General features: G+C 33.4%; 2 protein-coding genes across 3 annotated transcripts; one reads left to right on the top strand and one right to left on the bottom strand.

The window, feature by feature from the left end:
• Positions 1-768: 768 nt before the first annotated feature.
• On the bottom strand, positions 769-3,379 carry Rnmt (RNA guanine-7 methyltransferase). The gene is made up of 2 exons (XM_073080814.1): positions 1,867-3,379; positions 769-1,249 (listed from the first exon to the last, which is right to left on the bottom strand). Exons 1-2 carry the CDS (start codon positions 2,975-2,977, stop codon positions 1,140-1,142), a joined length of 1,221 nt encoding a protein of 406 aa, XP_072936915.1. The 5' UTR covers positions 2,978-3,379; the 3' UTR covers positions 769-1,139.
• Positions 3,380-3,832: 453 nt separating this feature from the next.
• On the top strand, positions 3,833-12,379 carry Top1 (DNA topoisomerase 1). 2 transcript variants are annotated; one of them, XM_073080799.1, is made up of 10 exons: positions 3,833-3,998; positions 4,305-4,462; positions 4,750-5,220; positions 6,232-6,340; positions 6,558-6,722; positions 6,958-7,054; positions 7,895-8,057; positions 8,909-10,206; positions 10,316-10,592; positions 10,975-12,379. In XM_073080799.1, the coding sequence occupies exons 1-10, from the start codon at positions 3,957-3,959 to the stop codon at positions 11,075-11,077; spliced, it is 2,883 nt and encodes a 960-aa protein (XP_072936900.1). In that variant the 5' UTR covers positions 3,833-3,956; the 3' UTR covers positions 11,078-12,379. The 2 variants fall into 2 exon arrangements, with proteins under 2 accessions (XP_072936900.1, XP_072936901.1); XM_073080800.1 differs by lacking the exons at positions 3,833-3,998; positions 4,305-4,462; positions 4,750-5,220; ... (2 more) ...; positions 6,958-7,054; positions 7,895-8,057 and adding an exon at positions 8,711-8,837.
• Positions 12,380-13,505: the final 1,126 nt, after the last annotated feature.

The following is a 13,505-nucleotide window of genomic DNA, read 5'->3' as shown; positions in this document are numbered from 1 at the left end:
AGCTGATAACAAATTTTCCATGGGCGGCTACTGCCTACTGGCAAAGAGTGAACTGCATGCTCATTTGTTACTTCTATACATAGATTAGTAAAGATTACTCACTCCTAACAAGAAAATGTACCCAGTTTTGAGAATTGAAATAGTTGCGTAAAAAGTTTTGCCACGTCTACGTGCTAAAATGTCCTTAAATATTTGAAATAATTATTTATTTCTTATGTAAATTACGCGGTATTAGTAGTTTATTCGTAAATTTTCTTTAAAAATGTTTTTAATTGTCAAGAATTCAAAAAAAGAACTTACTAATAAGCCGTTTGTGGCTTCATTCAATTTCAAGGCGGCGAAGTTTCTTTACAATAAAAGCTTTTTCTCGCTGTCTATGCTCGCTATGAGTACTTCTTTACATTTCGATTTGTATGTAATGGTTTTTTATTTCGTTGTATCATTCGAACGAAAGGTCGAACGGTTGTTATATTTCTTCATAGAGGGCGCCTTTGGTCATACTTTGTATCTATATACCTTTGTATCATTGTAAAACGGGTGGTAAACATTATTTTTGCCAGAAACTAGCTACATAAGACTCTATCGCTAACCAATTTCACAAAAGTACCAAATTCAAATATGTTGTGACAACATTTCCACACACCTCAATTCCACCAATTGAACTTTATTTAACAACTTTAAAGTATTCATATCGTTATTTATATACTAATCTATGCGTGATATAGATAATATCTAAAACAGGGTGTAGGTAAATAAATAAAACCAATATTTTTTATAGAAAGCAATCATGTTTAATTCATAGTTTTCTGTAAATTTTCTAGGCTACTTCGTTATATTTGTTTCAGCAACATTTTACAACATTTAAGTTAAAAACATTGTTAAATTTCTCTAATTTGTGACGAATGCTACTCTTTCATAATAATGAACAGTAACAAACTTTAATAAATATAACCTATTCCAATTATAAAAGAAAACTGTATAATGTCAGGTAATCCTATTTTATTTTTAAACAATACATCTTTATCACTGCACCAAGCATGCATACTCTTAATCCTTAAAAAGAATTGAGTTAAATATTGAAAATACCTTGTTTATTTCAATATCAATTATTATGACAGTACAGTTTATGATTCTAGCATCTAATCCTTGCTTGTTGTCACATCCTTGTCTTTTGTTGTAATATAGGACTGCTTTCCATTGGAGTCCCACACGCTTTTACATTTTCTAAACACGAAGGCCATATAAATAGCTGAAAAAGAAATTTAGCTTTAACATGTGCATTTAAATTCTTAACTATAATAATACAAAGGACATCAAACCTATCAAAAATTAATTTTACCGGCTACTGATAAATGTAAGTGATAATTACAATTAAAAGTGTCAAAATGTAAGAATTATTCGGTTTCGAGCTTGAAAAAATAAAGTTTTTGAATAAAACTTGAAAAACAAGATTTTGTGTATGTTATTTTTATATCTTATTATTATCGTATGTTATTTTCTATTCTTAGAAAACTCTTACAATTGAGACCCAAATCATTGGTCCACCTTGGGGCGTATTGGAGCATCTGCCACATAGGCTTGAAAATGATATCACTAAACTAATCATGCATTTTTGTCAAAAACCAAACATGTATACAAAATTTCAGGTTAATTGCATATGAACTCAATATCACAGAAAATAACTGTCTCTTTCAACTGTAGGTGGAATGTTTGATGCTCTTCATAAATTGTAAATAACATTAACATTAGTGTTAAAGACATGGTATATTCAGTTAATGTTGATATTAAAACTCTACAAATAGAAAACAAAAATAATGAGTTTCAAGTTATATAAATATTAAAGTAAATTGAAATATTTTAACTTACTTGCAACCTCCCATTCACTCTTACTCATTGTTCCTAAGCGTTCATGCTCAGTCTTATTCTCCATGCCCTCCAATCTCTCCTTAGCATGTTCATATTCTGATTCATCAGCTATTAGCTCCTTGCCGGGAGGAGCAGGATAGCTTTCAAAACAAATTATTTTATGTAGTAATTGGTTATATTTCTCAGAATAATCCTTATAAAATTGGTCAAAGCCCGCCTTATACACTAACTCAAGACCATATTCCTTAGCGAGTTTAACAAATATCTTAAAATCCACTAAGAACTCTGGACAATCTACTACACCCTCAAGGTGGAAGTCATACTTTCCACCAAAAGGTGGATACCCATCTGCAGGATCGAACAACAACTTTATTTCAAATACTCTATTACCAAACTGCCAATTCGGTGATTTCTTGGCTCGGGAAACAATTTCATATGCATTGGGTATTGTCCCAAAGAAAAAACCATCTGGTTTTAGACACTCAGATATATTAGTCAGCATTCTTCTAGCTTGTGATAAGCTCTCGAAACTGTAATGCAAACCAAACTGGCAGCTAACAAAGTCGAAGTTGATCGATGGATCCTTATACTTATCTCTAAGAGTATCCTTAGTACAATCTGCAGCAATGAATTCAGCAGTAAAGATACGGCCACAACGTTTGCGTAAGTCTTCGTAGCGTGCCTGGCACTGCTGGACAGAGACTTCCGCAATATCCGCGAATACGACATGCTCCATGCGAGCCTTTTGCCATTTGCTCAAATCGCCGCCCTTCCCGCAACAAATGTCCAGTACTCTTAACGCTCTACCATAGTTCTTGTCCCGAACTTTGTCAATATGGTCTTGAATTAGTACACTTTTCACCCAATTGTTAAAATTCCTAAGATAAAATATGGGTGAATTGAAACGTTCTCTTAAGCCCTTCTCTTCGAGGTGATTATAGTGTGCAGCGACTACACTCGAGTGTTCATCGGTATTCGACTCTTTTTTCGGCCGCTTGGAATCATCAATATCACTCCCAGATCGTTTTCGTTTTTTAGGGCTAATTTCATGGTTCTCTACACCTCTGTCACTACCACTTGCTTTCTCTTCAATATTGTCTTTACAGCTCATTATAAGTTATTAAAAAATTGGACACGAAGCATAACTTACTAAATTATAAGCCTATAGCAGTTACTTGAACGCTTGAGTTGCTTGTGTTGAACCACGTTTCATAAATTGTTTTTTATAAATTTCGTTTCTTTGGCTTTACTTGACATTGACGTTTTCGAAATAAGATGACAAATTGTCAAGTGACAACACTCGACAAGCCCTGCGTTCCACTACGCAACCATAATAACACGTCGATCGCTTTCAATAATGAACATCTCGTCTCATTCTAATACTCATGAATATAATATGAAATGTGAGAAAAGAATAGATCTTGATGGCTAAGTTCGTAAAGTAACACATACATAGGTGCTACACGCAATCTATACAATTTAAGAAAACTTAAAGCCAAAAGGTTCACTCAATCTCATTTATTTGGCTTTTACAGTGCTGCCATATACGTAGAAAATATTAATTAGATTTTATGTGCCACATGACTACATATTATAATAAGTTAGTTATTATTTATTATTGGTAAATTAAAGTACCATAGCAATATCATGCTTATTATTGCATACCTTGCATACATGTTATCACATATATTTTCTGTTAACTATGTGAAATTCAAGTTTATATATTATTTTACATTTTCTTTACTTATAGAATATTAGCAATTAGCAATATATGTATGTAACAAAGTATTTTGAAAATGGTCCATGTCGTTATTTTTGAAATAATTTAACACGTAATATTATGGTTCACAATGAACTTATTTTATTTTTACACAAAAGTTTTATAAGAATGGGGCAACATATTTTTACCGTTCTGAAATATGACGCGAATGAGAGCATTGAACTATTTAATTCGTCTGAAGTTGTCTACATATTTAGACGCGCATGCGCATTCGTCACATCTCGGCACTTAGAATTTGCGCTCGCTACTTCGCTCACTGACTGAACCGGCCTCATGTAATCTCGAACAAACGACGTTATACGTGGGCAAAATGAGTGTTGAAAATCCAGCAAGTGATAATGATTATGATTCGGTAAGAAGTTATATTGGTTCTAATTTTGAATTACTTTCATTTACCTTATCATTTATAAACCAAAGTAGCCTCAATTTCTCTCTACACTGGTGAACGCTGCTCCCACAAAGCGAAAATTTTCTAAGTCCCAATATGGCGTCAGCTATAGTTCTCACGACAAAGTGAAGCCAAGCGTCGTTCAACTAAATTATAAAATTTGTACGTCATTTTGTTGGCCACGTTTCATACTATATTTTAGGATAATCATATTTGTATGTGTAATTTGAAAAAATATTGTTAAATTAATTTTGCTTATTTCATCCATAGGGAAAGGTAAATGGTAATAAAAGTGACCACGTGAACGGTATCCAGAACGGATACAGTAGTTCAGAGAAACACAGAAGTAGCCACAAGTCGTCTAGCAAAGACAAGCATCGCGACAAAGATCGAGACCACAAAAGCTCCAAAGATAGCAGTTCAAACAGGTTAATTTCTAGAAAATTCTCACATTCTACCTGCATTATGTGCTATCTTTTTTCTTATACTTCAATCCAAGATACACGTGAAGAGGTTATGACGAACAGTACTTACACTATTTTCGCATGCAATACTAAGTTTCGATTCGTAATATATTCAACGTTAATATCGCTATTTTAAAACATCTGCATTGCACTTAAGTGTGTTATATTTTGTTTTAACCTTTTTATTAATCGTGTTTTTCATGATAATATCAATGCATATGTTATGTATAAATGAATTGTACGACTTACAGAGATAAAGACAAAGATAAGGACAAACATTCTAGCAGTAAAAGTCACAGTAGTTCACACAAATCTTCCAGCAGGGATAAGGAGAGAAGCGACAGAGACCACAAAGACCGGGATAAACATAGGGAAAGGTCAGACAAGGACAAGGAACGTTCCAGCAAAGATAAGGAGCGCTCCGACAAAGATAAAGACCGATCTCATAAAGACAAAGAACGCTCCGACAAGGATAAAGATCGCTCAGACAGGGACAAACATCGGAGTGATAAGGACAAACACAAGGACAAAGAAAGAGGCGATGATAAACACAAGTCCAGCAGTAGTAGTGAGAAGAAGTCCTCTAAGGATAAGGACAGAGAACATTCATCGTCTAAAGATAAAGAACACAAGTCCCGAGACAAGGATAGAGAACATAAACACAAGAGTGATAAACACAGGAGCGATAAAGATAAAAACTCCAGTTCTAAAGACAAATCAAGGTAATCAAATCATTTATTATCTGTATATAAATACCGTTGTAGAAAATATAAAGAGATGTGCAGTCTTCATTATAGAGTATTCACAGCACAAGTTAATTGATTCAATTGAATGGTCAATTTATAGTTGTTCTATAGAATCTTCCTTATTTATAACAAACTACACATTTCCACTGACAAGTTGTAGCAATGTAAGTCAGTTATTATGGTTTTTTTTAAGTATTCTTTATGTTATACAGGGTGAATTTTTCAAATAGGGCTTCAGGCCCAAATCTGAAACTATAAGGATTAGCGAAAAATGCTGAAAGGAGTTATGAGGCCGATTTTGATAAAAACTAAAACTGCATCTTTAGTTTTTTTAAATATCTTTTTCCTTAGCCGGGAATCAAACGAGTTCAATTTGAAAAAAAATACACCCTCTATATAATAATATATCCGATCAGATAGATATTAACTTCTAAGTGACACTATCAGATAGTTGATAGTTGGATTAAATTCTGGGAAGTAATGTTATGTGACAAATTAAAGGAAAAGGATTTCTTTAAGAAAATACATATTTTTTCATACATTGGCATACTAATTCTTAAGGATTATACATAACTTATGACTTATGTATAATCCTTAGGGACCTACATTGAAGAATTTGTTGGTTAATCAACTAGTTCTTCAATGTTATGACCATGACATACAACTTAAAAATGGAACCATATTGCTAAGCCTTCTCTGTCTGTCCGTCTTTTTGTCTCTCTTTCACAGAACTCCATGTCGTGAACTGTAATAGATAGACTTGAATTTTTTACATAACGTGAATTTCAGTGGCTGATATAACATCAAATACTAAAAATAAAAAAAATATAAATATTTTGTGGTTCGGACCCTCCATGGGCGAGTTCGATTTAAAATAAATATTGTTATTAAATAATAATATGTTTTTATTCGGAGTCATAATTTTAACTGTGTACTTTAGTAAGTTTTTTGTTTTTATAGTGTTCTGTAGTACTTTTTTCCTTACAGCTCTAGTAAAAGCTCAAGCAGCAATAAGCATGACAGTGAAAAGAGTGACACTAAGATCAAGAGTGAACCAGAATATGAAAGCCAAGTGGCCAAACAAGATCCCATGGAGGTATTTATCATGTTTTGTATAATAATTTATTTCTGAATTTGTTAAAAACATTTTATTTTATTACAATTAATACTTCATTAAACTCCACTATGAGTATATTTTTCATTTCTCCTGTTATTATTACTTATCATTGAGTCAAAGTTATTTATCATTTTAGTAAGGTCATACCTTACATTTCATGTTTACTTTTACTAAACGGAGCCATATTTTAAAACAGATAGATGAACCAGATATCAAAAGTGAAATAAAGGAAGATAGTGATGATGGTTATGCTGGGGCAAACACAACTGCCTCTTCATGTGATTACTCCATGTCGCAGTTCAAAGACGAACCCCTGTCAGAACTGCCGCCTGAAGAAGATAGTGAAGAAGATGTGCCGCTGGTAAAATTCTTTTACATAAGTAATCTGATTGGGTGTATATATTGTATATAATAGGCAGATATATTTTTTTTCTCTTTCTTCAACAAAATTCCAAATACTTTTAAGAGTAATAAGTCTTAGCCTTTGAGAAAACTTATTTGCTCAAACAATGTGTTTGTATTGACTTAATGAGGATAATAGCAGTAAATAAACATATTTAATTTGAAATAATGGCATTAACAATTAACATTTTTAGCTGGAGCGTATGGCATCAAAAAAACGAAGAGTTAGTGAGAGTGAAGAGGACTTACCACTCAATCAACGGAAGAAATCTAAGAAAAAGATTAAGAAAGGTAAGCGCAATATATTTTTATTATACATCTCAGAAATTAAAGCCAATATTCTATAAAGTCATGTTTAATCTGGTTCAAAAATATACAAAGATTTGAGTCTGTTTGAAGAAAAAAATGAACTTGAGCAGCATTATAATATGATACTGAAATAAGATTCCTGCTGCATACAATATGTTTGTAAACATAGTATGCTGTAGATAACTGTTCGCAACACCTAATAATCATAATAATATGGCTGTTGTCTACCTACATAAAAGGCTACGGTATGTAAGTCCTATGACATTGACTTTTAGGCACTTACTCTCGAAGTAAGTTTCGAGTGCGTTTGTGTAACCCGCGCCAGACTTCGAAAAAGGTTAAAAACGAATCTCTGCTTTCGAGTAACGGTTAAATACGAATTGAATTCTCCGCCAAGGCTCTCCTCGTCGTTGACATTGAGAATAAGCTCTAGCGCCTCAATGCTGCCGCTCCGCTCCTCGCTAATTTCGAAAATAGACTAGACGCTATCTACACTCACGGCCCCCACACTAGGATTCCCTGTATCGTGGATGCCATGCACACTCAAAGAAAAATACGCAAACACCCAGACCCAGAAACAGTAATCTGAATTCATTATTCAGATATCTGTCTGGCCGGGGATCGAACCCGGGACCCTCTGCGCGTCAGACGGTATGGTGGCCGCTCCACCACACGGGTCGTAAAATAAAGCTTTAAAGTTATATTTAACGTATATCGGTTTTCATTCTCTATTGTTAATACATAATTATGAATTAAATGTTTATTTTAAATATGTTGATTGGCTAAAGTTAATAATTACTTATATAACTTTCTTCAATACAGAATCAGGGTATGATGATGACATGGATGATGATGATGTTCCCAAAAAGAAGAAAAAGAAAGCTGCAAGCTCAAAACCATTAAAAATCAAGAATGAACCTGATGATGGTGCTAGCCCTACAAAACGTAAAAAGAAGCAGGACGATGATCAAGAAGTATGGAAATGGTGAGTAAATAAAAATATATATATATACTACCTGTTACCTGCTACTTCGCACGCATTATAGGTAAATAACATTAAAATTTAACACAAAAGTACTCCTGTATGTAGTATTTTTTCTTATTCTTAATTAGTGTTGTATATGGTTCTAGAAGATCATTACATTGAAAAAATATTCGTACCAAATAGCCATTACCTATATAATAATATAATGATTGGGACCTTATTCGAATTTAGCCATGGTTTCTCAGGTGAACTTGTATATACAGAAAGAAAGATATCATTTTTATTCCATATATACCATTTTTCGTGGGCTAAAAAGTTTTCTCTTCATGCATATGTCAAAGTTATTCAGAATATTATGTCTGTAAATTCCAAGTAATTGATACTTTTTCTTAGAACAGATGAACATTGAATTATATTCATATGTATCTATTGTTTGTGGGATGTCTTAATAACCATTTTCATTTAAATGGCACTAAAACGTAGGTAATATTGTACAATGATTTATATAGGCCACACGCAACGACGCAAACGTGTGAAGTTAGGCGCAGTACACGTGCTTGCAGTAGCGTCTACGTCAAAGTTGCCATTTCATTTTCATAGATGTCGCTGTAGGAGAGGATGCGCCTTTAATGTCATGCGTCAAACTGTCGATTTTTAGGTTACGTTTTTTTCACTTGCAGTTAATATGGTTGTAGTGAATTTTTGTAGAATAAGATCATTTATGAGAATTACGTCTCAAAATATTCTTATTGTAAGACACATTAGGTTTAAGAGAGCGAAGTATAAATCGATTCCTATACCTTTTTGTTTTATTTCCTTAGTATATCTTAACATTGTTGTATTTATTTTAGGTGGGAAGAAGAGAAAAAAGATGATGGAACTAAATGGACTTTCTTGGAACACAAAGGTCCCCTTTTTGCTCCATCCTATGAACCGCTGCCGCCTAATGTTAAATTCCGTTACGATGGTAAAGAGATTCGACTCTCCCAGGACAGCGAAGAGGTGGCCGGATTTTACGCAAGGATGTTGGATCACGATTATACTACAAAGTCTACATTTAATAACAACTTCTTTACTGATTGGCGCAAAGTGATGACATCGGAAGAAACTAAAATAATTAAAGATCTTTCAAAATGTGATTTTAAAGAGATGCAAGCATATTTTCAGAGTCAATCTGAAAAAAATAAAAATCGTACGAAAGAAGAGAAAGCAGCTTTAAAAGCTAAAAACGAGGAGATTCAAAAAGAGTACGGATTTTGCACGATAGATGGACATAAGGAAAAAATTGGCAACTTCAGAATTGAGCCTCCTGGCCTATTCAGAGGTAGAGGTGAGCACCCCAAGATGGGTATGTTAAAAAGACGTGTTATGCCTGAAGATGTATCAATTAATTGCTCTAAAGATAGTAAAGTGCCCAAAGCACCTGCTGGACACAAATGGAAGGATGTGCGGCACGATAACACTGTTACATGGTTAGCATCTTGGACAGAGAATGTGCAAGGACAAGCTAAATATGTTATGCTTAATCCCAGTTCAAAGTTAAAAGGTGAAAAAGATTGGCAAAAATATGAAACCGCTAGAAAATTACATAAATGTATTGATAAAATAAGAGAGACATACCGTGCAGATTGGAAAGCTAAAGAAATGAGTGTGCGTCAACGTGCAGTAGCCCTTTATTTCATTGATCGTCTTGCGCTAAGAGCGGGTAATGAAAAAGATGATGATCAAGCTGATACAGTAGGCTGTTGTTCTTTAAGAGTTGAGCACATTCAATTACATAAAGAAAAAGATGGGAAGGAGTATGTGGTTGTGTTTGATTTTCTTGGTAAAGATTCTATCAGATATTATAACGAAGTACCTGTTGAAAAACGTGTTTTTAAGAATCTCGAGCTATTCATGGATAGCAAACAAGATAGTGATGATCTTTTTGACAGACTTAACACGCAAACTTTAAATGAACATTTGAAAAATCTTATGCCGGGATTAACTGCAAAAGTTTTCCGTACATACAATGCCTCAATTACATTACAAAGACAATTAGATGAGCTCACCGATCCTGACGCCACAATACCAGAGAAGATTTTAGCGTATAATAGAGCCAATAGAGCTGTAGCTGTACTCTGTAACCATCAACGGGCAGTTCCTAAAGGTTTGTGTTCTGTTATTTAGTAATTTTTAGTCTAAAATTTCTTTATATTGGCATGTGAGATACAAGGAAAATGTTACAAGGTGTTAATTTACTTAAAATTGTTTTCTAGGTCATTCAAAATCAATGGAAGCTCTTAAAGAAAAGATACAAGCGAAACGTGATCAAGTTGATGAAGCGGAACAAGATTTATATGACTCACAAAAAGCTGCAAAACGTGGTTCTGTCAAAGAGAAACTCGCGTGCGATAAGAAAAAGAAAGCCCTGGAACGGTTGAAGGAGCAGCTTAAGAAGTTGGAGCTACAGGAAACTGACCGGGATGAGAATAAAACTATTGCTCTTGGAACTTCTAAGCTAAATTATTTGGATCCTCGAATTTCAGTTGCTTGGTATGTTCAATTTCTTTTCCTTTTTCGTTACCTTGTCATAAATTTTCGATTTCGATAGTTTGGAGTTCATAGTTTGAAATAGTGAAATTCCCTCTCTTGAGCTCATTGTTACCCAAAAACAACACAACATCACTTCAGATTATATTTCTTTAAAAATCCCTAATCTTTAGTATTTCTAATTTGTATTATTTTCATTAAATTTCAACAAAAATAATTATATGTCTGCTATTTAACACCATGGGGTAAAAGATATGTTAGTTCTATTTTTTATGTAAAATACCATTAATGCGGCTTTATTATGCTGCAAATTATTTATTATTTCGTTTTGCCTAAATCAGCAAAGATTAGTATTACTTTCATGATGTATATTTTTACTTTACAGGTGCAAAAAACATGGCGTCCCCATCGAAAAGATTTACAACAAAACGCAACGGGATAAATTTCGATGGGCAATCGATATGGCCGGTCCGGAATATGTGTTCTAGGTTAAATATTAGCATCAGCTATACTTTATACAATTTGTTAATCTACAAACGTTCCACTGTATACACATTTTATGTTTTTGCATATCCTAATTTGTTTTATGAATTTGTGACAGACAAAAAATAAATAGTACTGAAAATTTTACTTAAATCCTCTTTTCCCTCTTTATGCTCGAAATTAGAAGTCTGATTCTAATTTATTTTAGATATAGTTTTAAAATCGCTTATGTTAGTTATTTCAAGTTAGTATTAAGTATGTACAAAATTACTGTTATTTAAGATTTATTTACATAAAAATAAAATTCATTTTCATGTTCGACATAAGAGTAGATATAAAGAAGCGATATTTTGTTATAGTCTAGATATGACTGCATGATTTCTGAATCCATGTGCTTTTTAATGAATATACAACATTTATAAATCAATATCATAAAATTAATGGAAATGGTCGCAAGAGTATATTTCATGGAAACAACTTAAAATATTTGTCCTCATAACAATTTTAAATAAAATATTACAATTAATTTTAATTGTCTACACGTTTTTTTTATTTCTGGGATCGAAATTATTAAAGTAGACTTGTAGATATTTTAAAATTGTTTTGAAAATGAATATTAATTCATTCTAATCTTTCGGTATTTTCTTCAGAACATATTTTTGTGAAATGTACTGTCGGCCATAATTATGGTTATAATTAACGAAAACCTATATTGTATTAACAATAAAAACGTGTATTGTGTTTAAAAAGCAGATAGAAGTAGTTATCTCACGGTCCGATCTCGTACTATGAATGATATCGTAAGTTAGATTTTATGACATTAGACTGTATTCTTATTGTTATGACATTTCTATGAATAAACATAAAATGTCACAATAACATTCAAGTGAAAGTGATTATTGTAAATAATAGCGAGGCTTTTTATTAAAGTGAACTGTGACCCTTGATCCTAATCACATCTATTAAATTATGGCACCGATAGATTGTAATTACTAATTACATTATTTTGTAATTTATGCTTTGGTACCATCAGCACAGTGGTACTGTGAAGTAAGTAGGAAATGTAAATTACTATGGTCTCTTTATGTGCACAATGTGCAGTAGTAAATGTTGTAAAGTAAGAAATAATGTTATTTTATTTTTGTAATTGTAGACTCGAAATTGTGGCAAATGCAAGCCGTGAGTTACGAAAGGTACAATGTTATAGGTAAATTTTAGTATAAATGTGTGAGTCTTGTAAATAGGAAATTTTTACCATGTCAAAAATTGTGAAATGAGATTATCCCAAATAAAACAGTGACACCGGACTATTTTTATTTTATTTTCGAATACCCTAAGAATAATTTAAGAGTATAATTTAAATATTCATTATTGATATAATGATAACATTTATGTATATGGTAGTAATGTATTAAAACAGCAGTAAAAAAGACAATCTGATAAAATACACATTTTTATTTAACTTGGTATAAAATATACACTCCTTTGCAAAAAAAACGGGCGGGTTTGATTTTTTAACATTATTGGTAATAATTTAGTTCTTCAGAGGTTTTAATAGCCAAACTATGTTACTGGCACTTAATAAAGAGTCTGGGTATGAAAAAAAGTTCATTCCAAATTCAAAACTTTTGTTTTTTAAATTATTAATCCCTTTTTCATTTTGTGACACTTTTCGCGGGTTTGCGGTTAAAAGGTTATCAAGCAACTAAAAGTAACTTTTCGTTATTTTTAGTACAACAATTTATGTTTATCGCATAATTCTGCCTTATTGTGACTTAAAACAGATATCTTTGTGTCTATCGTAATGGCAGAAAAAGCAATGAGAGCTAGTAAAATTATAGCGCTGCTGGAAGAGGGGTGTAGCCAATGTTACGTCTCACAGCGGTTAAACGTGAGTCGTTCAACCGTACAAAGAACCTGGACTCGATACCAAGAGACAGGTTCCGTTCAGAGAAGGCAAGGTTCTGGGAGAAAACGTTGCACACAGCCGCGAGACGATCGCTTTTTAGTGACTCAGGCGCTGAGGAACCGCAAATGCAGTTACATAGACCTCAAAAGAAACCTTGAAGAGGTACGAGGAGCACAAGTTAGCCTATGGACTGTGAGGAGAAGACTTTTAGCTGCTGATATACGTAGTCGACGACCAGCGCGGGCCCCCAAGTTACTCCGTGAGCACCGGATTGCGCGGTTGAGGTTCGCTAGAAATTGCCTATCTTGGACACCAGGTAACTGGAGTAGCGTACTCTTCTCCGATGAGGCTCGAATTTGTCTGCATGGTGAGGACCGACGTCGGCGAGTGTTACGAAGACCAGGGGAACGCTATGCCGATGTGTGTTTTGAAGAAATCACCCCTTATGGTGGAGGGTCCGTTATGTTTTGGGCGGGCGTAACTTCCAACTATCGTACCGAGATAGTATTCATAGAAAATGGCTC

This window comes from Epargyreus clarus, unplaced genomic scaffold (assembly GCF_041222505.1).
Source record: "Epargyreus clarus isolate Ecla_fem2 unplaced genomic scaffold, WU_Ecla_fem_2.2 ptg000015l, whole genome shotgun sequence".
NCBI classification, from domain to species: Eukaryota; Metazoa; Arthropoda; class Insecta; order Lepidoptera; family Hesperiidae; genus Epargyreus; species Epargyreus clarus.
The sequence above is the reverse complement of the archived record's forward strand: the minus strand, read 5'-3'. Positions and strand labels throughout refer to the sequence as shown.